The sequence below is a fragment of the Echiichthys vipera genome (genome assembly GCF_963691815.1).
Source record: "Echiichthys vipera genome assembly, chromosome: 19".
NCBI lineage: Eukaryota > Metazoa > Chordata > Actinopteri > Perciformes > Trachinidae > Echiichthys > Echiichthys vipera.
In genome coordinates, this window is record NC_139844.1 from 5273655 (window position 1) to 5298076 (window position 24422).

Consider the following 24422-nt stretch of genomic DNA (forward strand, 5'->3'; position numbering starts at 1 on the left):
TGTTGTGAACTGAATGAATCTGGATAATAATGTCATGGAAACAGCCTCTTCAGGGCAGTAACACCTCTAAGCCTGACTTTCACTGGAACACATGTGTAAGCCGAGTTTGTAAAGGACGTAAAGAAAACATGTAGCATTAGCCAAAGTAAGCATGTTAGAAATTTTCTCCAGTCTTCCCGTCAGTATCGCTATGGAAACTATGAGAAGCGAGCCCTGGATTCGTTGCTGGTTCATTTGAGCAGTTAATTAAAGTGAACTGCTTGATATTCTTCATTGTTGACATGTTACAGTACGGAAACTGTTGCACTTCAGCGTTCAGTCCAAAGTGGCGGTTGCACAAAAACGTGAGTCCTCTTATTAATATTATTATTATTGTTACCTCTTTGCTTTTAATTTAGTTAATGAAGCGTCCGTCATGAAAGCTGCCCGTTCAGTGGTCAACCAGAGTTCATGTTTATTAAACAACCTTCCAATCAAACAGGAGACGTTTTCTTCTTTGTGTTTATCTCTTTACATTTGTTAGAACTGTTTCTAAAGTCAGTTAGCAACACGATGAGCACAGAGTCCCGCCCCCGGCCTCCTGCACAGTCTCTCAAATCAAAGATGACGGGAGATCTGATTGGTGGAGGACATAAAAAGTTCTTAGAAAACAGGGCGTCTGATACTGTAGTCGGTAAAATACTGATGGTCAAACTGCAGATGGTCAAATAATTCACATTAAAACAAACGTATTGCACCAAAACAAAGTCCATGGCTGAACATCAGTGTTTCGTCCGTCACGACAGAACCTATCTACAACACCGTTTAAATAACTCTGACCCCGCCCCCAAATCTAAACGACCACGCCCCCAAAAACAGAAAGAAACATCCACCAGGACCGAGCGCCCTCCGCCGCCACACTTTGGTTAAAACGAAACAACAAAGTGACAACAGAATAAAAAAATGAAAAATACAAGTATTAAATATTTCTGTATTAAAATTACTTAAAAATCCCAAATGAACATTTTGCAGATGGAGCTTTATATATATTCTCTTTATATTCATTTGTACGTAAAAACATTTCCGTTCTTTAAATAAAAATATAATAATTCGTCACACTGAGCGTGCTCCGTGGCGGTGTTCGTGTCACGAGCGGCCGATTTTAAAGAGTACTTCACACATGATGGACGCCACCGAGGAGTTGAGGGCGGCCGACAGCGAGATGTCCAGCAGTCGGCTCTCGTACAGAACAAACTCTGTCCGGTTCTCCTCCACCTTCGCCATGGCCAGCAGCGCCTTGGCTGCGCGGCACATCATGTTGATGCTGGGCGGCTCCGGTGGCGTGGTGGTGTGCAGCGTGCCGTGCGGGCTCAGCTGGTACTGAGCCACGGCCACGCTGTCCTCAAGGAAGCCGATCAGATTTCCCACGCTGCCCTTCTGCAGGGCGATGCTGCGCGCCGCCGTGGGGTCGCCCTGCGCCAGGTAGGACAGGACGGCAACCGCCATCTCCCGACACACCTGGCTTTTTCTCTCGCCCACGAGGCGCATCAGGGTGGCGTAGAGCTTCTGCTGGCGGCTGAAGGGCGGCGTGGCGAGCAGGAGGTCCACATTGCCGTCCTTGATGCTAAGCTTGCACAGACTCTCCAGCACCAGTCTCTGAGGGGAGAGCGAGAAGGCGCCGCCCGCCGCGGAGAACGGGTCCTGGGCCTCGGCGGACGGGCACACCATCCAGTGCAGCAGCCCGTCCAGGACGGGCAGGCAGATGCTCTCTGGGAACTGCGACAGGTCCAGCTGGCCCGCCATGTTGGCCAGCGTCACCAGCGTGTTCTCCCTCAGCGTCGCCAGGCAGTCCCACCACCAGTCGTCCCGGCTGCACGCCAGCCCCCGCTCCTCCTCCCGCTGGTAGCTGGGCGGCGTCCGTTTCCTGCGAGGGTGATGGTGGTGCAGCAGTACCAGCCGACCCAGGATCAGCACCAGGCCCGGGTGCTGGGACAAGTCGGTGTCGTTGCCGGGGACGAAGGAAAGGCCGCGCACGATGTTGGAGATGCAGACGCAGCGTTTGGCGAGAGAGTCCTGCCAGGACTCGGCGGTGGACAGAGGAGCCTCGTCCCGGCAGCGAGGCTCCTGCTCCAGCTCACTGAGGGGACTCGGCGCCGCCGGAGACCTACGACCTCTCACCTCCGGGGAGCCTGGAGAGGAGAGACAGCCTAAATATTAAATTTAAGGACTTTGATTTTTTCCGTCAACGTCACAAACGTCCAAGGATTTCAAGGAACCATGAAACAAACAAATACATTCAAATAAAAATCCAGGTGCTTACCCTCTCGTGCTTCAGGTGGCGTCTCCTCGCCTTCCTCCCCCTCCTCCTCCTGCCTGTCTCGTCCCCCCCTCGTCTTTGTGGGCGTGGTCTCTCCGGTCTGGATGTGAGAGGTGGCGTCTCCTCCTCCAGCGCTCCAGTGCAGGAGGCCGCTGATGAAGCTGTTGGGTCTGCTGAGCTGGGCCCAGCGCCTCTCCACCTCTTCCCACTCCTCGCCCTCCTCCTCCACTGTGATTGGCAGCTTGTCGTACTTGCTGGCCTGTCGGGGGCGGAGCTCTGCCGGCTCCTCCTCTTTCACGACCGGTTCACCGTCTTTCACCTCCTCAGCGTTGATGGCGGGTGCAGCTGTGAGCAGCTCCTCCTGCTCCTCCATCGACCTCCTGGGGGCCCTCTGCTCCTCCTCCTCCTCCATCGACCTCCTGGGGGCCCTCTGCTCCTCCTCCTCCTCCTCTTCATCGGGTGGGTCAGGCAGCGGTCCCAGCAGGGTCCTTTGGCCCTCGGCGTCGACCTCGTACTCCTCCAGGATGCCGAAGATCTGGATGAGGCAGCGGCGGTAAAACTCCACAATGAGCTCCAGGAAACCAGGCAGCTGCAGGAGAGATGATTAAAGGGACACTTCACCCATTTGCATTAAGCTTTGTATCATTGGAAACCAAGTCATATTTTTGAACGGTCCTGCATCCTTCCCCTGAGAAGGGAGAGAGCCGTATCCATCCCTCACACTTCAGGATTAATGTCAATCTGAAGTGTGAGAGAGACGGGCTCTGCTGAAACTACAAGCAATAGTTACTAATTTTTCAAAGCCTTCTGGATGAAATCTCTGAGTCAGGCGAGGACCCGGTATGTGCAGTTCTGCCCCGCATATGGACAGCTGCGTTCTGGACACATATTTCACAATCCCTAAGGTGACGTGGAAACAAGCAGCACAAACGGTCGTCTGACTGTAAAGTGAGTGTTTCGATTTCTGTTACTAACGTGGCATGTATGTAGTACATTATAAATAAGTCATATAGTGTGGTCTTCACATACAAGTACAGTGTCTTGAGATAACTTTTGATGCCTCTGATGGGCGGATCGATAGACAGGTGGGAGTTTTTTTTGTTTGTTTATTTAAAATCCAGGGGAATTTTTTTTTTCTGTGCCAGTAGGAGTTGCCTGCTCAGCTGTGCATTTTGGTGCATTATGGGAGTTGTTGTTTCAATCCGCAAGCGCCATAAAGTCAATTTAGGCCTTTCCTCTGCCATGAAGGCACCAAATTAGAAATGTATGTGACATTTCACCGACATATACAGTCCACTTTCAATACAGATGAATGTTTCCACCAGTGAAGTATGCCTTTAAAGAGTTATAATAATATGATGTTTAAAATTAATATGTGTGTGTGTGTGTGTCACCTGTCTGAGGCTGAAGGAGTCCATGCTGTTGTCATCGTACAGCAGGATGTTGATGGTGTCCAGAGCCCAGGTGCTCTCTGCTAATAGACCTGACTTCAGTGACATCATCACTCGCCACGCCTCCGGTGTTCCTGATTGGACAAGTTCAACACGGAGTCACACAGCTGCTCAACCTGTGTGTGTGTGTGTGTGTGTGTGTGTGTGTGTGTGTGTGTGTGGTCTCACCTGTGTCCTTGGCGGTAAGCCGGCGTCGTGGCTTCAGTTTGGGGGGCGTGGCCTCCACAGAGCCGGGGGGGAAGCTGATCTCTCTGTAGATGGGAGGGAGGCCCTGAGCGGGCGGGGGCCCTAGCTTCTTCATGGTGGGCAGGTAGGGGGCGCTGTTGGGGGACAGGGACCCCCCCGGGGGCCGGAGGAAGGAGGAGGGGCTTTGAGAGCGGGTCACGTGGTTAGAGACGATGGGTGGGGCCTGGAATGAGGGGGGCTGTCTGGAGGGCAGGGGGGACATGGAGGGGGAGGAGGAGTGATGGTGGGGGTACGGGGGCTGGCGTTGTCCTGGATGACTGGGGGGCCACTGGCTGTCCTGGGGCGCCTGGCCCTCCTGGTCGTCTCCTCGGACCACACCGGGGTAGGGCCGGCTGTACGTGAAGCCCGCGTCTGTCCTGGGGTGCCACATGTTGGGCTGCGGCCCCTCCCCGTGGCCTCCGGACGCTGCCGGCGGTCTTGAGCCCATCATGGCGTGCTGAGGGGGCCCCTGCCGATCCCGGGCATACGGGAAGGGGTACTGCCCCTGCACGGGCCGCCGCTCAGGGCCCATGTAGCCCCCACCGCTGCCGCCTCCTCCACCACTGTGCGGGCTGAACATGTCGGGCTGCTGGGAGACGAACTGCTGCGCCGCAAACGCCTCGCCCTCGTGGCGCTTCGCAGGAGGATAAATGCCGTCCAACGCACGTTTAAAACCCTGTAGAAGAGAAATACAGGAGATCTGTTTTCATCTCTCACCTACCGACATCATGTTCATTAAAACAACGCGTCACCACGGCAGCCATCATGGTCAGGGCAGCTGCGTCTCCTAATGCATGTGTGGCTATGGAGGCAGGAGGTCTGTCGTCTATTAAAATCATCATTTCTGAAGAAGTTTCAACACAATTTCATCCAGTTTGGTTTTGTTCCAAATGCCAGACATGTATTTATTATCCAGGATACGTTAAAAATGTGTATTTCCATACCAAAGAACCTAATCTAGTGTTGATAGTTACAGTAATCTCACCTGCTGCTGAGGGTACAGGGGCTGATGGGAGTTGTAGGCCATGTTGTGAGGATAGTGCTGCCCGTAACCGTCATGTCTGAACAGAGGAAGGAGAGTTTATGACGAACAGAGAAAATATAATGATATGAAATATAATCATGAACACAAACTCTGTCTCCTCTCACCTGTGTTGGGGGAACCTGTTGGCCGGGTACATGCCCGACTCGTTTCCAGACGGACCCACGCTGTTCTGACCTCCAGGGGGCACCAAGCCTCCTTCGGGCCCCATCACATGATCCGGCCTGCAGCACAGAAAATTCCTTACTGAATAAATAATTGTACGGTTTTTCATTAAAAACTTTAATCATCTCTATTACAGTATTGGAATTAAGATGTTACTGAAGTAAAAGTACAAAAGTATCAGCTTTAAATGTACTTATTATTCACAATATTACAGTATAAACGAATCCACGTCCAGATGAACAAGCCGCCATTGCTGCGGTGGCGTCTCCCTCCAATATGCGCAGAATTGGGAGCTGTCATTAGAAGTGAACCTTTTAAAGGTTTGTGTAGTTGTTGCTGTTGGAGCAGCAGAGAATTGCACAGGTTCATCCTAGACATCGTTGTCAAAAGTAATGCTGCATAAAAAGTAAAGGTAAAAGTAGAAAAGATACACTTCTAATGACAGCTCCCATTCAAGCATGTGCAAACTGGAGGGAGACGCCACCACAGCAATGGCAGCGCTGCTAGATGGAGAAAGACAGAAAGGGCTCGCTGGATTCGTCTATAAATACAGATTATTATTAGAAATGTTGAATTTAGAATAGAACATTTAAACATTTGTACAAACAAATTACAGTAAATGTGAATGATTGTTGCAGCTGATTAAGGTTTTATTTAGTTTATATTCTGCTGTGTAGCTTCATCTATAATATGTAAATAAAATGTAATTTTATTTGTTGATTATATTTTATATTAGTAATCTGAATGTGTAAAATAAATGTAGTGGAGTAAAAATTATAGAGTAAAATAGAATGAATCAAGTAAAGTAAAGTTGTGAATGAGTAAATATACTTAGTTGCTTTACATCAGTGCGTTTGAAACCGAATTAAACTCCGGTGTCTCACCTCCGCTCGTAGCTGGGGCCGTAGGGGAACTGGGGTCTGGGGCCCATCGCCGCCAGGGGCCCGGGGGGCGGCCCGCGGGGATACATGTCCTGCATCTGACCGGGACCGAAGGCCTCGCCGACCCCCGGAGCTGAAGAGGAACAGGGGAAGACAAAATAAATCATTAAAAAAACTCAAATGATGAAGTTTTATTTTATTCATCAACTTGTTTTTTTTTACTTTTTAACCGTGAGGAAAGAAGAAACGGAACAACTGAGTGGTGATGTAATGAGTTTGCAATGTTTAAATGAGGAACAGCTGATGTTTGCACCACCAAGGGGCAGCAGAGCACAGTGAAGCCTGCAGGCCCCAACACAACACTCTTCACTCCAGTTTCCTGCAGCCTGAAACCACCTTCCTGTTCCTGCTGCACACATCTGACATGCTCAAAGAGTTTAAGCGTTCACCCATCCACACTCATGTTCTCTCCCCACCTTTCCTTGGTCCTCCTGCGTATGGGTCTTTGTTGGCGTCGTACTGCATCCTCATGGAGGGGTCCGCTGACCCTCCTCCTCCCTGCCGGTAGGGGGCGCCGCTGGGTCCCGGGCCTCGCTTCTTGTGGAAGGCTGGATCGCTGCCTTCAGAGAACGGGTCCTGGACACTCACCCCGCCGACATTCCTAAGAGGTAAGTGACCAGAGCAGGATGTTAGGACGCACGTTTGAAACACAGAGACAACGTGCACGGAGAGTTGGAAACTGTCTGCAGATTCGGTGTTGAACAGTTTATCATGCAGTTTCTAAATCAGCATCTGCAGAATATGTGTATATAAACACAGTATTCATGACCTTTTGGAAATAAAGACACTTAAAATAATCTGATGTTGGCTTGTTGGGCCACGTTTACACACAGCCGGGTATTTACAGAAACAAATATTTCCCCTTCCCCGCTTTTGAAAATAACGTTTTATATAACACACAAGCTTGTTTTCAATGTTTTCAAGTTTTCGTTTACATGAACCCACATAAATATGCCGTCGAGCACCGACATAACCATCATAACCATTGTAACCCTTGTAACCATCACCACCATCATAACCATTTTAACCATCGTAACCCTAGTAACCATCACCACCATCGTAACCCTCGTAACCATCATAACCCTCGTAACCCCCGTTACCCTCGTAACCATCGTTACCCTCATGTATTGTATCAAATCGAATCGTATTGTTGTATCGTATCGTGAGATTAGTGTATCGCTACAGCCCAGTATAAACAGGGTCTTAATGTGAATTTTTTCTGAATATCTTTGAGGACTTTGGGGACGTTACCTTGGACTCTTTTTGGGAAACACTATTTTTTTCATTTTCTGACATATTACAAACTGCATATTTCTATATCTTCCTCGAGCTGAAGCACAAATGATCAATGTTGAAACTTTGAGCTACATCGAACTACAAAATGTTTGTCAGATTTTCACAGGTATGTGTCGCTGAGCTGGTTTCCTCACCTGTTTCCAGGTTGAGGGCCCATCTGGCCGTGTGGGGCAGAGACGGGGGTTGGGGGGTTCAGATCTCCGGGGGCCTCGGTCAGGGAGCTGCAGCTGGACTGAGGGGTGTTGGGGCCCTGCAGGGAGCCTGTGTTGGCTGCAGAGATACAGACCAGACAGAAAACCTGCTGAGAACAAGGGTTAGGTGTCACCATGTGACGTCACGCCGCAGTTATTCAGACAGGCCTGAAAAAAAAGAGGGGGACCAGGACAAAACCAGACTGGTTATTTTAATATTTATGGGGACAAGAAAGATATTTTAGTACTTGTAGGCTGCAACAACTTCATGGAGACCAGCAGATGTCATAACTGCAGGGTTATTCTGCCTGTGAAGTTAAGAAAAAAGGGTTTGGAGTAGAGTTGCTCCGTTATTGATACCAGTGTCCAGTATGCTTGTATCAGTATTGGTGAGTATGCAAGTCTGCACCGATCTGATGCCATGTAATTTAACCTTGAATATAAATCTATAATAAAAGAAAGTTATATGACAATTATCTATATTTATTTAACAATGAGCAATCATATCACTTCCATGCAACTGTTAAAAAATAACAGTTATATAAATGCATTTTTTTAATGCAGTGTTATCAGATCAGTATTCGGTATCGGCCGATTATACAAGTTCAGGTATTGGAATTAGTATCAGGAAGGAAAAAATTGAATCATCTCTGGTTTGAAGGCTCTTAGACGAACTATGCAAAAGATATATGTTTTTCAGTCCTAATTGTATACCTTTCTGTATCTACAAACAAAACATATTCTGGTTTCTTCTTTAGCTTTCGTTTCCATTAATACATCAAATAAATTATTAATAAACTAATCCTATAGTGTTAATTTAAAAGGTAGGTTAAACACATTAAATATTGCTCCAGTCAAGGCTGTAGAGATGACAGTTGCTGCTGTTCTGCTAGGCTATGCTAGCTGGCTTTTAGCAGGGCTAGGCTATCTGGTGTTACTTTTATCTGAATTTTGATTAGATTTAGCTATGCCTTATTTATGTGTTAAAAAATACTCAATCACTACTTAATTACTTGATTTTTCAATTACAATAAACAGGAAAAGGGCTTTTGTATTCTTGAGTATAGACATTGTATATTATTGGTCTATGTTGCTTTTTATATATATATATTTATTCTTTTCACCGCCTTGCGTGTGCGCAATAGTCCCGTTTTATTTGATCTCTTTGTTAAGTTTTGTTGTCCTTGTTTTTAGCTGTAACTTGTTTTTGGTGCTTGTGGGACCACCTTAATACACTTTCTTTAAGTACTTGTGGGGACCACATTAATACACTTGCTTTTGGTACTTGTGGGGATCACCTTAATATACTTTAAGTACTTGTGGGACCACCTTAATAAACTTGTTTTGGGCACTTGTGGGGACCACCTTAATACACTCCTTGATGTTATTACCTGGGAACACGAGGAAGGTACCAAAAACCTCACCGTTTCATGGTCTTGGTCAAGGTCTAAAAGAGGTCAGGTGATTCCTCACCTGGGGACGGGGGCTGGATCTTTGCCTGGAGTGACTGAGGTTTCTTGGTGTCTCCGGCGGGCCCCAGGGCCTCAGGTGGAGGCTCCTCTCCACGCTCCACCTTGCACTCGAAGGCGAACAAGTACTGGATGTACTGCTTTTTCAGAGAGCTGGCAGCGCTGCTGGAGGTCCCCACGTTCAATCGGGATGACAACTCCCTCCACTTCTTCCTCTTATTCATCTGAGGACGACGTGTTAATGACCACAGTGTGACTTCAAGAAATAAACATCTTGATCAAAAGAGATGTGTTCAGAGTGGAATTAATGTTTGCCTCCCTTTACTCGTCAGTTCTGGATTAATAACATCATCTAGAGGAACACACAGCTCTCTGACTTTCACCACCTTCAGGAACTAATGTTACGTCTGAATGACAGACGGCTCCAGCTACACTCAAGATTCTGATTTAGTTGTGATTAAATCGGAATAAACAGATAAAAAGAAAGACGAAATTACTGCATCATGATGAAGATTAATAAAAGTCTGAGTTTAAACTTTCTGAGTTTAAGGTCCGTCTGCAAGACGACAAGCAAACAACTTTTAAAACGTTTGTTTTCCGAGACGAGTTCTGAAGGATCAGGGCTATGCTAGCATGCTAACTTTGTAGCTGCTCCATCAACCGACTCATCACTTCAGAACTTCAAGCTCCTTTTTAAAATAAATATGAGGAACTATTGTAAAAATTTGTGTCCAAAGATGCCATAGTCAACTGTCCCTCCATTTCTGATCCACCAACATCAGGACATTCGTGTCTTTCCATAGACTTTGTGTTTATTTGTGCTCACACAGTTCCTGACTTTGTTAACAACATTGTCGGTGGTTTTATTAACTATAAAAATCAGTATTTGTCATCATGTTTCTTTTGTAAAGCTGTCGGGGTGAGCTGTCATTTTCTTTGTCGCTGCTATTTTCTTGTTTTTGTGCTGCGAGACAGATTTAGTAAATGTCTTTTTGTTGTATTATTTATTTGGTTAGGGTTTAGTCTGCCTTATTTGTGTTTGTTGTTTTTTACAGTTATATTGTTCTGCTTTATTGACAGTTTAAATTTTGCTTGTTAGTAATAAATATTTTTTCTTTAAACTGCATTTGAGAGTGAGACATCTGGTCTGGAGACAGAGGGAAACGCTCTTCTGGTTTTTACAGATACCCCGTGAACAAACGCATCTGCTCTGAACACCACAAAAGAAATAAAAACCAGAGAAGAAGAGTTGCGTCACCATGGCCAGGCCCCCGATCTCGCTGACAGCCATGTAAAGTCTGCAGAGGTCCAGAGGTTTCTTTCCGACGGCGGGCAGGTTTGGGACGGGCGTGCCCCTCTCCTCCATGAAGGACAGGTAGCGGTCCACCCAGGGAAGCCTCTCCGCCTCAGAGCCCATCTCGTACAGCTTGGTGATCTTCTCGCTGGTCATGGTCAACGCGCTGGGCTTCTGCAGAGGCCGAGACACGGCGAACACAGTCAGCTTTGAGTTTACAGAACAGGACAGAGAAAGACTGCACAAAAAAAAACAAAAAAAACAGAGAGACGAGGGGAGTAAACGCTTCACGTTGTCACAGAATTAAAGAGAGAAACATTTGAACGAACCAGACTGTCAAGACAGAATCTCAGTGTTTTTCACCTAATGAGTTTCAGTCACCTGCATCTTATCCAAGTTGATTACTCACCTTACCACTATTATGAGTTCAGAAGTGTTCGGGGTGACCCCCGGGGGGCGAGCCTGATTCGACTGCCAATCTCACAGTCAAACGTTGCTAAATGCGCAAAATGGCTCTGGGTGCTGAATGTCTGATTTTACATATAGAGACCTCTTGGTTTCTCCCAATAAACCATAATAAATAGCCTATTTGGGTATAAATATAAGCCTATTAACAAATAGTGTAGGTTTCGTTTATAGTCTGAAAGAAGTTAAAGACGAGGAATAGACCAAAATAACATGAAAAAACTGTTAATGCCTTTAATGTTTCTCCTTAACATGACATATTAATCACTTATTGATTTTTCCGATAAAGAGAGTTTTAGAGAATTCAAAGTGAAATCAGTAGCTGGGTTCCTTCCAAATGTTTTGCATTTTTTCACTGAATTTAGAGAAAATCTGCAAAAGAAAAAGTGAATTAAGGCCCGTTTCCATCCTCTACAGCAATACAGCTATTGTTAGGCCCGAGCACAAAAGTGAAAATGTGAGGAAACCTACTGTTTTTGATGGAATTATTATTTTTCTACTGCACCCTCGCATTTTGAGGGGGCTTAGGATGCACAAAGGCTCACAGAAATTGGCACACAGGTCAGAAATGGCGAAAATGGCATTGGGCTCGGGCGTGGCCAGCGGGCTCCATAGCGCACCCAAATGCACGCCATGGTTGGGATAAAGTTCCTTTGATGTTCATGAAATTTGGTATGAGTCTAAATGTAATACCTGATATGGGTTTTGAGCTTGTGTGTGTTAAATTAGCTTGAGGGCACCCCCAAGAATATTTCAAAGTCACTGCCCCCACCTTTAACATTGATGTAGACGTATGGAGACTTAAAAAAAAGCATCTTGGAGCCATACCCTCAGTCCAGGGCTTGACATTAACACCCGCCCACCCACCAAATGTGGGTGAATTTCAGCCGTAGGGGGTAACACAGTTGCTCCTACTCCCCACTTTGGCTGGTTGAATTTAATTGTAGTCTTCTCAAATGTCATCTGAATTAATAAACTGGTGGCAAAGTGATACAACGACACTAAAACTCCCATGAGCACTCGTGACGGACGACACTTCAGTTTTGAATGGACAACAAATAATGAATAATAAATCACATGGCTATTTATGCACGTCACTTGATGTAATGATGTCTTTCCCGCCATGGCTCCGTTCACCTGCAGCTGGTTGAAAATGTTCCAGTGAAGTGTGATGAAGTGAAAACACCGTGAGAAGGTCAAAGAGGTGAGACTTTAACACAGACAAAACCCTAAAGCCTCCGCTGCTTTATGATCCATTTGCCTATAAATGGGATCATAATTTAGTAAATGAACGGTGTACTGTACACTCAGACCCAGAAGCACGTTTGTCCACTTATTTTATGCCATCCAAGGTCATAATACAATGTCCACTAAGAAATTAAGACTGTAATATGAAAGATTATGTAAAAGTCCGGCAGATAGTTTGATGAATCACTGTGCTCGATTCCAGTTGTTTTGTGCACAAATTTAAAAAATGTGCATTAACATGAGGTGATGAAAACACGTAAAGAGTGAGAATAAAGTGCGGATATTGTGCACTTACATCTGTCACATGACGAGGACACAAAAACGTTCTGATTTTAGTCAAATACACACGAAACTAAACACTGTTCATCCAAGCATCAGTCAGTGGATTCATTCAGAGTGAACATTTGATAAAGGCCGCCGACACAGACAGAGACTTTTTCATTGAACTAGAAAAATAAACTGTACTGCACACTGACAGTCGACATCATCCATAGACTGTATAAAAATGGACGCAGCCTCTCCGTCGAGGTGCGTTCTCTCAACTCCAATCCTCCTCGCCTATGGGAGTCACTATCCTGTCAGACTTTGACTCTGCCTCATTTCCTCTTACCAAAAAAGGGCATGTATGTGACATTGGGGGGAGGGAGATACGTCCATCTGGCTGACGTTTACCTCTGAGGAGAAGTGAGGGCCAGAGGCTAGCTGTCACTCAATAGGCCACGCCCCTAATTATTCATAAACTTTAACCTCCAATAAAATAAAACTAGCCTGGTACAAAAAAATTCACCCCCCTCAGTTTGTTTAGCTCATATCTCCATGACAACACTGACTAGAATGTTTTTTTTTTGTACCAGGTCTTAAACAGGTTTAATGATGCTGTGAAAACAGCCTGTTTAACATGGGGGTCAATGAGAAACTGCTCTGTTATGAAACCTGCCCCTAGTGGACACTCAGAGAACTGCAGTTTTTTGAGCTTCCTGATTGGCTCAACCAGGAAGTTGCTGAGGAGTGGGCTTGAAAGGTAATTCTCCAAAGTAAACAACATAATGTGAAAATCAACAACATTCAAAGTAAGAACTTTTATATGGAACTAAATAAGTAGCACTCCACAGTCTGGCACATTCAGGTGATTAATGCACCCCAGTGACACACAACCCATCAGGCTCACTGCGCACAATACATTACTGCCGTTGTGCATTGTACATGCCCTCATCCCTGATCACAGTGGTCCCCTCAAAACTGATGGAAATGCGGGCTCGTTCGCTAGACAGCACGAAGGTTCAAATAATTCTGAACGGAGCCGCTTCAAGAACCCATTCCTGTCAGTCGAAAAACACTTTGAGGGAGGACTCGAGGTTTTAGGGGGCTGCTAACAAAGATTTATCTCTTACTCAAAGAGTCCAGTGTCGCTTAAGCATGCTCAAGTAATACTGACACGACCTTAGCAGCGTTTACCCGCGGAGATGTTTAAGGGCTCAGAAACACCAGGTGTCAGAGCACAGGGAGAGATGAGTTTTAAATGAAGCAGAGTGGGCGGAGTCTCTGTCCTGAAGAAATGCTGACGACGCCGCCTTTTATCTGAATGGTTTTTAAATCTTTTAGAAAATGAGAAAGTCTCACAGCAACATGTAGAAAATAATATTAGGAAGCAAAAACATGTAAACTAAACAAAAAAAGATTTACAAAAAAATAAAAAGCCGATGAAACGCTGCTTCATTCAATGAAAACCTTGCATCTCCAAAGAGTCAAATTGTTTGGTAAAACTGTTGATTGTCATTTTAATAATATTAAATGGCTTATACGCCAGAGAGTGAAACAACAGAAAAGAAAAAGCGAGTTAGAGTTTCACGAGGTTTTCACACATCAGCAGCAGGAAGTAGAGCTCTCTCTCTCTCCCTCCAAAATAAAAGTCTACACACACATACAGGTCTGTGCTTCGCGGCACTTACGGGGCTGGTGGACGTCTTGGACCAGGCGGAGCTGCTAATGCTATCGCTGGAGGAGAGACTGGCTGAGCCGGGGGACAGGGGGGACGGGGCGGGGGGCTGGGACACACACTGGGACACAAAACACACACAACAAAACCATTTGGTGAGGGGACGGCAGGAAGCAGACATTTTAAATATTTAAATATTTATTCACTTCCCATTTTATTTTTAATTTTTTTTGCATAACGAAGTAGAAATGCTTAAATAAAGGGATAAAGAAATGAATATAAAAATATAAATAAATAAATTGAACAAATAAAGAAAATGTAAAATAAAAAAAATACATTAATTAAAAATAAATGATTTATAAAGTAAAAAAATTAAGCAATTAATTCTAAAAAGAATTATTATAAAAGCAAATTAAAACAAGTATGAATTTGTCATATTTGATTAATTAATTAATGCCTAAATGTGTTTTTATTAATATTTTAGTACATTAAATAGCCTATTAATTCATTTATCTAGTAATTTGTTTATATATGCATTTATTTTATATTTGTGCTGTGAGGGGATGGAAAGTTGGGTTCATGTAGACAGGAAGTAACGACCAGCAACTACCTCGTTCACAACAAGTCATCAGCCGTCTGTTCTGATCACGTTCTGCTCTCAAAAATCTGGTTATCAACCCTCATTTAATATGATTGTTCAATTACTAAACGATTTAGGAAGCGCTGGATTTGATATGCAGCTGTGTTTTTAAGTGAGCAAAGAGGGCATATTAAACACCAATATCTCAGTCGATCATGCTCGTTTGATTGTGGGAAGTAAAAAACCGTGATCGTGATTAATATTTGAATAATGGTGCAGCCCTTTGATCAGGAAAAATACTTTAACAGGGAAAAGATAACAACGAGGAGAGAATTAAATTTGGATTCACACCAAATATGTAAAGTCATGCACCAGTTTCTGTTCGTTTGAGTTAGAAACACAATCAGTTCTGTGGGAGGATTAGAACTACCAGCAGAGCTACACTTTCAGGTGTCATCTCTCATCTACTGTCAAGTCTCTCTGACGGATCAGACATGAAACAACAACAATTCCTCCAACCTTCAGAGCGTCAAACTGCGTCTGCAGAGAGACAGACTGCAGACACAGACTGCAGACACAAACTGCAGACACAGACACAAACTGAAGACACAGACACAAACTGTAGACACAGACACAAACTGCAGACACAAACTGCAGACACAGACACAAACTGCAGACAGAGACACAAACTGCAGACACAGACACAAACTGCAGACAGAGACACAAACTGCAGACAGAGACACAAACTGCAGACACAGAAACAAACTGCAGACAGAGACACAAACTGCAGACACAGACGCAAACTGTAGACACAGACACAAACTGCAGACACAAACTGCAGACACAGACACAAACTGCAGACACAGACACAAACTGCAGACACAAACTGCAGACACAGACACAAACTGTAGACACAGACACAAACTGCAGACACAAACTGCAGACACAGACACAAACTGCAGACACAGACACAAACTGCCGACACAAACTGCAGACACAGACACAAACTGCAGACACAAACTGCAGACACAAACTGCAGACACAGACACAAACTGCAGACAGAGACACAAACTGCAGACAGAGACACAAACTGCAGACACAGACACAAACTGCAGACACAAACTGCAGACACAGACACAAACTGAAGACACAGACACAAACTGTAGACACAGACACAAACTGCAGACACAAACTGCAGACACAGACACAAACTGCAGACACAGACACAAACTGCAGACAGAGACACAAACTGCAGACAGAGACACAAACTGCAGACACACACACAAACTGCAGACACAAACTGCAGACACACACACAAACTGCAGACACAAACTGCAGACACAGACACAAACTGAAGACACAGACACAAACTGTAGACACAGACACAAACTGCAGACACAAACTGCAGACACAGACACAAACTGCAGACACAGACACAAACTGCAGACAGAGACACAAACTGCAGACAGAGACACAAACTGCAGACACACACACAAACTGCAGACACAAACTGCAGACAAACTTGCGCTGCTGACTGTGATTGGTCAACAGAGACACGGGACGCACCTTAGGTTTGGGTGGTTCGGCGGGGGGACAGACAACCTCTTTGGTGAGTTCCAGCCGCTGTTTGGTGTCTAGATTGACAGCCATCCCGTCTGCTGACATCATCATGGCGCCTGGAAGAGAAATCAGGATATCATTTACAAAAAGAATCTAACTGGAGCTTTCAGCCCCCTCCTCCTCTGAAAGAGGGATCTGTGGTCCCACCTGAGGACGGCACGTTGTAAGAGGGTCCCTGCGGCGTCATCCTCCCAGAGTTGCTGGCTGCTAGCTGGCTGTATGGACCTCCTCCAGGATACAACCCTCCCATTGGTGCCATGCCCAGGTAGCTGCCCTGCCTGAACACGAGAGAGAGAGAGAGAGAGAGAGAGAGAGAGAGAGAGAGAGAGAGAGAGAGAGAGAGAGAGAGAGAGAGAGAGAGAGAGAGAGAGAGAGAGAGAGAGAGAGAGAGAGAGATTTATTCAATTCAATTTTATTTATAGTGCCAAATCATAACAAAAGTTATCTCAGGACACTGAGTAATCACCTTTAATGTATGTATTATTTATTGATTTATATATATAATTATTTTATTAATTTTATTTTTACTTTTATTTCTTTTTCTGCCCTTGGTTTACCTGCTTATGCCTCTCTGCATTCATGTTTTGAATATCTCTTTCCTAACTTTCGTTATGTCATAACAATAACGTCTCAACTTTCCTTGAGTTCCTGGATAGTTTGGGTTTTCCAGGCTCTTCCAGGCTCACCTGCTCTGGATGGACGTGGAGGACAACGAGTTGGTGCTTGGCCCGGCGTTGGGGCCGACCTCGTGCGGTTTACGGTTGGCATTGGGCCCCGGAGGCCCCATGCCCTGCCCGGCGGGCTGTGGCATGCCGGGGGAGGTGGGGGCCATGGCGCTCCCTCCGGCGGGGTAAGGCCGCCCCCCGGCGCCAGGCCCTGGCCCGCGACCTGCTGGGGTGGACGGGCCCTGACCGTGCATGGGACTGCTGGCGTTCAACCCCAGGCTGTTGGCTAAGCCAGGGCCCAGGCCGGGGGCGCTGTAGTTGGCACTAGGGGCCCCACCATAGTGGGGGGGCCGAGGGTAGTTACCTGGAAGGGGCAAGAAGGAAAATCTGTTTAGAGTTTTGTTACTTTTATAAAAGCGTTTGTCCTTCCGGGTCACAGTGTTACCTGGAGGGCCGTAATGGGCGTATGAGGCCCCCTGCTGGTAGGAGCCGGGAAGCATGGGCCCCCCCGGGGCTGGGTGAGGGGACATGGGGGGTGCTGACTGCTGGGGGCCAAACTGAGGCCCGGAGGTGCTACGCTGCATGGAGGGAGGGAAACCTGAAGAAGAGACAAAGAAGGACAGAATTAGCATAGCTTAGCACAAAGACTGGAAGCAGGTGGAAACTGTTAGCCGAGCTCCACCTGCAGAGGAAAGAAGTGGATTCATCAAAGAGGACACGGCCGTACCTCTGTCCTGAGTCAAGCAGGACTGGGAGGGATGAGGAGCGACATCTGACCCAGGACCAGAGATCTGAGGGGTCAACTGAGAGCCTGAGAGGGACACAACACACTAGTACTGCTGGTCTTGAATACATTGGATGGAGATTTTGTTCGAGAAGAAAGGTAATTATCTGACAGGTTTTGATTCTTATTAACACTGGATGTAAGATGTTAATGTTAGCCTATGTTGGAAGCTAACGTTAACCTTAGCTAACCTTACCTAGCACAGACTACCTGGCATTGATCACATTGCAGTTCAAATTAATGAACCACCAATTTATTTGGTTTACAGGCAACGTCAGAATCAAATGACTGCAAACTGGAGCTGTGTTCAATGAAAACTGATGTTACACCAGACATCTACATTTGTGTGCTGTTAATACACACGTTAATAGTTCTTTGATTTTCTGAAAGGAACTGTGAATAATTATTCTGCAACTGTGAATTAACATTTTTAAAAAACTTTGTTAAACTGTTTTTCTGCTGATTAAGCATACTGAAAAAAGGCCACAATGAAATACACATATTAAAAAATCACAACATTTTTTAAAGCAAGCGAGACTTTGTGGGGCCGGTTCAAGACCAGCAAAGAGCTGGTGCCACTCTGGAACCAGTTTTCCTGTCCGAGAGCCGGTTCTTTGGCAACTGAAACAGGAAGAACTGGTTCAAGATAAGGAACCAGCTCTGAACCGGCCCTCAAAATGTTTGGGTCAAAAAGGGGTTCTTGTGAGCTGTCTCTCAGCAGCGCACTCTTGTTGGATGTTCTAACAAGAATCAACATTAATAACATTGTATATATGAGAAGTTGTTTTCAATATTATAGATAGACTTAAAGACTTCATCACCCTACCTGGTCCGCTGGTGGCAGGGGACATCGGCCCGGATCGTGATTGGCTGCTGGACCCAGCGGGGGACAGCGATGGGGAAGGGGAGGGCCCGCTGCGAGCCGGCGGGGGGAGTCGAGGCGAGACGTGGGGGGAGAAAGGAGAACGGTTCGGGGTCCCCTGGTCGCCCTGAGCGCTGCCGGAGCCCGACGCCCCTGAACTCACCGCCGCCTCGGTGCCGGTGGGCAGATCATCGATGGAGCCCGACAAATCCTGAAACACAGGCGGACTCACACGTTCATTTCACCAACATCTGTCCTGTCCATGAAGTGTCTCAGGTTCAGTTCACAGGTTGTTTTGTTCGATGGAGATAGTTTGTGTTATTTGCACACACATATGACTGCATAAAATCCAGATAATGGAAAAAATAAGAATGTGTTAGGAAAGGTCGATAGGCCACAGATTATATAAGGAACCTTCCCTCAACTGAGAAAAAAAACAACAAAAACAAATAAATAATAATTTAAGACAGAAGGGACAGAAAAACGACAATCAATAAAAACAAGACAAAACAAAAATAAATGAAAAACAATGTGAGAGAAAAGAGAATATATAAGCAAATAATGTGTGACTTTGGTGTTTTAAAGGGTCCCTTTAAATACCAAAAAATATAAAGCAGTATTAGCTAAATTTAAGGCGAATCACTTTCTCCATTAGCCACTGGGCTAACAAGCTTACTCTACTGTTTCTACAGTAACAAACACAATGAGATGAATATGGGACACACTCTACCCAGTGAACTGGAGGACGCCTCATTTTTCAACACTTTATGACATTTTAGAGAGCCTATCCATTAATGGAGAAAACAATCGGCAGATTAATGGACGATGAAAGAATCATTAGTTCCAGCTTTGTTCAGGTTTCATCCACAGAAACTGAGACGGAGTAAATGTCAACCGTCACGTCCGTCTGCACATGTTTGTCTGTCTTTGTTTGTCTCTATGTGCCCTGTGATAGACTGGCGTCCTGTTCCAGGTGTACCCCGCCTCACGCCCAATGTCAGCTGGGATCGGCTCCAGCCCCCCGCAACCCCGATAGGGACAAGTGATTGAAGATGGATGGATAAATAACTCAACAACCACCCGAAACCGAAGGACACAGAGCCGGTCTGTGAGAAGGAGGAGGAGGAGGACATGATGATGAAGAAAGAAAAAGAGTTGAAATGAACGAAGAGCTGGAGAGAAAAGAAGAAGAGAAGCACTGCACTGAAATCTCCCATCTGCCTCTGGGCCTCGAGCCAACCAATCACAGCGCAGAGGCCTATCCTCCCCCTCCTTCCCTCCGCCCCTTGCCAACAGCTCAGACAATCAGCTGCTTCAACACACACACACACACACACACACACACACACACACACACACACACACACACACACACACACACACACACACACACACACACACACACACACACACACACACACACACACACACACACACACACACACACACACACACACACACACACACACACACACACACACACACACACACACACACACACACACACACACACACACACACACACACACACACACACACACACACACACACACACACACACACACACACACACACAAAAATAATTATAAAGAGTGAGCTGCAGAGAGAGAGCGTTCGTCTGTAGCCTCACTCGACCTTTCTCTCCTCGTTCTCCTCAACCTCCTCTTCATCTTCTTCCTTCCTCGCTGCTCAGTTTCCTCGTGTTCCCTCATACTTTGTCCGTTCACCTCATCGTCCCGCTCCAGTTTGTCCTCCTCACAGAAATTAAATACAATAGAAAGGACGGGGTAATTCTGTATAAACCGACTTGCTGCGAGTTGCTGAGATGAAGTTTTGATTCACATTAACGTGTTAAAGCTTCATCCACACACTCCTGTAGCCAGGTTACTATCTCCTGATGAGTGACAACTTTGTTGAGCTCGTTTTCTGTGACCGCTGTGGTCATGGCGGAGCTAACGAGCGAGCAAACTAGATGCTGGTTCCTCCGTGTTTGCAGACTGGGTGGGTATTTGAATACATTTCCTTGAGCGATCATCAGGAAAAGTACGGATAAATTATCGAAGAATCATTATTTTTTAAAAATATTTTTAAAAAGCCATTAAAAATACCAAAAACAACGTGTTTTTTCTTTTCTATATATTATATTTTACATTCAATAAATATCTCAATCAATTTGCAGATAGCTTGGGTAATTTTCTTCGTCCATGCTCAGACTGAGATGATGCGAGGTTAAGAGCATGATGCATTGATGTTAACCAGGGTGGGATGTATGTTGTTTAAGTGGCCCATCTCCGCCACCGTGTCGGCTTTGCAGTGTTTACAGTGTACTTCTCCATCTTTAGTTCGAAATGGTCTCAGGACAGACTTTGTCTTGACCTCCTCTTGACCTTAGTTTGTTTATGTTGGATATCTACGGCAGCTCGTAGGCAGAATTAGTATTTCTTTTTCTCTGACATTTTAAAAATAGTCAAATATCGCCATAGTGAAATTAATTACATTGCTTCGAGACTAATGCTCAACCTCTCTTGATACAAGCGTTAGATCAATTATTGATCATCGATTGATCCCTAGACTGTATAATAAAGATGGACACAGTCGTGGTTACGTCAGCCGTTGGTTCGTGGACGACTCGTTCGTCATCTTGGTGTTTTTAGACTGGATGTGACCATATTTGGACAAAAGGGCGGCGCTCAAAAGGAGGCTTCGCTCCGCTGTCGCCTCAATGACGGGCCGACCGCTTGGCCTCCAGTTTCTGCAGCACCAACTTATCCTCCAGTGCTGGCAGATGTGACATCACATTACATCATCTCTCATTACATATTTGGATAAAGGCAGCATGGGGTCATGGGAGTTTATGTTTTTATGTCATGTTAGGTTTCCCTCAGTGTTCATTGTTCGGGAGGTTTTTAACTAAGAGGTCTCACCAGTAAAAACACTGAATACTAAAAATCTATTTCAGTTTTATCTCTCTAATTTAAGGAGAGAATATAAATAAACAGACAATCAGATTTGTGTTTATTTAAACTATTTCCAAAAAGGAAAGTATAACGCAGCAGTGAATGAACATCATGAATTTATTACAGTGTGTGCGAGGCCTTCGGGTGCAGCTGATTTCTGCTGATTTTATTTTTTCCCTTTCTGCAAACGGAGCCCCCCCCTCCCAATCCACCTGTCGCCATGGCAACTGCATCAGCACCACTGACTTCAAAAGGAGGCTCCGAGGAGGAAAATAGAGGACGAGAGGGAAGAGAGGCTGACACAGAGAGGAATGAGAAACATGGAGAGGAGAAAGAAAGAAAGGACGAAGGAGGAGACGGGGAACAGTATATGGGCTAGAAAGAGGCGGAGATGGAGAGATGAAAAATAGAAATAATTGAGCGGAGAGGCCGCGAGAGAAACAGCACACAGACTCTCTCAGATTTTGTATGAGAGCGAAACGTCTGCAGTCAAATGTCACGGAGACGTAAAACTAACTAGAGAACGTGTTCCTGATGTTTCCTGGCTCACTCTGAGACATTTATAGCAAAACATCTTTACCTAGTCTGTAAACCGTCCTGAGATAACTTATGTTATGATTTGGCACTATAAATAAAATTTAATTGAATTAATCTGTTTAATAAAAAACCTGCAGAGACAGACACAGGTGTTACTCAGGGCTCCATACTTGGTCCTCTTATTATTATTATTTTAAACAATGGTTTATCTGCTCACGCCAAACGTTTTAAACTAAACAAACTGTCACTAAATGTTAAGAAGTCCAACTTTCTAGTATTTTCAGTGAAATAGACAAACATATTTAAGTCTAAAGGCCTTTAGACTGAGATGTTTTATCTAATAAACAGAGCCAAACCTCCAGAGACAGAGTCAGCTCCATACTTGGGCCTCAAAAATTGTATGTTTTTTCTTGTCAATAAATACAATATAACCCACTTACTAGCAATGTGGGCAATAGTGGGACATTTTATAGAGTAAATATCTGGTTTGTCGTGTCCTACGACTATGAACCTCTAACAAATCTTATATATGTTACATCCTCAGTAAAAGCTGATGAAACTGATAATAAAGGCCTGGCAGGTTCCCCAGTCTGCTGATTAAACAGCATTTAAATGTGTTGCATCTTCACCAAAACGGTTCTCTTCTCAACTAAGTTTGGTCAAGTTCTGTTGACAGAAAAATCATCAGTAATAATTTAAAATTAAATCTAATAATTTCCGTCACATTTAAGCAATAAATGGCAAAAATAAGCTGCTGCAGCCTCTAAAATGTGCACATTTTTATATTCAGTGAACTGAATACTTTGTGTTTTGGACTCCAGGACATTGTGACGCTCGGTTTTCAAAATTTCTAAGTTTTTTAGAACAAACTAATTAGTCCAGAAAATAATCAAGATTGAGAATGTAAATAATCGTTTTCACTTTAGCTTGCAGACGTCACATAATCGGTGCGGAGTTAACTTATGACGGACACATCAATATTTCTAGACTCTTTTCCGACTAAATTATTATCCAAAAAGCTTCATTTAGGAAAGATTTCTGCACCCTGACAGCTTTTCTCAGGGTTCAGTCAAACCATCAGTGCACGCAGAGCTGAAAACGTCCTTTAATTTTAAAATTACAGTGCAGAGTTCACGGGGGTGGGTCACTATTACAGGTGTGTGTCTCTGTGAGGTCCAGCCGACACAGCAGGAAGTATCAGCCGCTGAGAGCGCCATACTCTCCGGGGGAAAAAGAGGACGCCGTCATTATGGACAACAATCAGAGCCTGGCAGGGCTGAATCAACAAAAAGCTCTTCTTCTTTTATATAACGGCTCCATCTGTCAACGCCACCCTTTATGATCAGGACAGGAAGTCAAATCTCACTTTACAGGACTGTGATTAAACAGGGTCTCAGCGGGTCTCAACAAGTTCAATTTAAGACTTTTTAAGATGTTTAAGACCCCGCCGATACCCTGATAAAGGAAAGAAGACCACTTATTATTTAATAAGTAAAATTACTTATTATTACTTCTCTGAGTGTGTTGAGACGTACCGGCAGGCTGGACGGCCTCTCCTGTAGGCTCAGACTCAGCTCCTCGTGGTTTGGTTTCCCAGGAGTCATTGCAGCAGACTGGCCCCGCCCCCCGTAAGCCTCCTGAGGCACCTCCTGCATCAAGACGGGCAAGGAAACCAAAAGTTCACACTACAATAACACTCATTGGACCCACTGAGAAAACCAGCCTCTGTGTCCGAAGTAGACACTATGATCCGAGAGAAAAACATAAAACATCCGGTTTTAGAAAAAACCAAGGCAAAACAACACGTAGGGCCTGTTGTTTGTTTTGCAAAAATCCACAGCGTCTGTATCATCCTGTCCAGTCAATGCAGGGCTGTGTGAGAGCTGACTGTCAGGCGCAGTTCGTGCACACGCCACAGATCCCCCCTCCCCGCTCACGCATGGTACAATATCACAGGCACACGCCTCAAGCTAGGCATATGCTAATTGATGTTAGCAGTTTCTATCTATGAGTAAGTTAGCCAGCCTACCTCCATGTTGTGTGTACTCCATGCTGTTTATCAATGAGAGGAGACACGGGCGCGCTAACAGGAATCTGGTTCACGCGCACTGACTAACACCGAGTGGAGAAGCGTGAGACTGCAGCTTTAATTTAAACGTGAAAGTGCAACAAAAATGAATATATGTCTCAATTATAAAATTCATCATCATCAATCATCATTTTCATTCTGCCCATAATCATGCAGCTCTAGTGGAAAATATACTTTTAGTTAGCGTGTTAATGGTTCTTTAGCCTCGGAGAATAGAGTCCCAAGCTGTAGTCTGATGTTTTGACTGTCACTTATAGGAATTTCTCGAATAATCTTTTGTTTGCTGTTTTCTCATCTTCTGCTTGTTGT

General features: G+C 45.1%; 1 protein-coding gene across 4 annotated transcripts in view; it reads right to left on the reverse strand.

The window, feature by feature from the left end:
* Window positions 1-442: 442 nt before the first annotated feature.
* Window positions 443-24422, reverse strand: part of arid1b (AT-rich interactive domain 1B) — a 31228-nt gene continuing 7248 nt past the window's right edge. Inside the window, exons 4-22 of one of the 4 annotated variants that reach the window (XM_083933762.1) lie at window positions 23560-23673; window positions 18495-18741; window positions 17612-17695; window positions 17330-17482; window positions 16906-17248; window positions 16367-16497; window positions 16166-16275; window positions 14033-14140; window positions 10335-10544; window positions 9081-9300; window positions 7551-7686; window positions 6537-6721; window positions 6064-6193; window positions 5122-5238; window positions 4958-5033; window positions 3916-4648; window positions 3691-3821; window positions 2300-2885; window positions 443-2186 (exon numbers count right to left, since the gene is read on the reverse strand). In XM_083933762.1, coding sequence (XP_083789888.1) covers window positions 1126-2186; window positions 2300-2885; window positions 3691-3821; window positions 3916-4648; window positions 4958-5033; window positions 5122-5238; window positions 6064-6193; window positions 6537-6721; window positions 7551-7686; window positions 9081-9300; window positions 10335-10544; window positions 14033-14140; window positions 16166-16275; window positions 16367-16497; window positions 16906-17248; window positions 17330-17482; window positions 17612-17695; window positions 18495-18741; window positions 23560-23673 — 4875 coding nt within the window. In that variant the 3' untranslated portion in view covers window positions 443-1125. Of the gene's footprint in view, window positions 2187-2299; window positions 2886-3690; window positions 3822-3915; window positions 4649-4957; window positions 5034-5121; window positions 5239-6063; window positions 6194-6536; window positions 6722-7550; window positions 7687-9080; window positions 9301-10334; window positions 10545-14032; window positions 14141-16165; window positions 16276-16366; window positions 16498-16905; window positions 17249-17329; window positions 17483-17611; window positions 17696-18494; window positions 18742-23535; window positions 23674-24422 lie in introns of all 4 variants that reach the window. The other 3 variants (XM_083933761.1, XM_083933760.1, XM_083933763.1) reach the window with 3 other exon arrangements.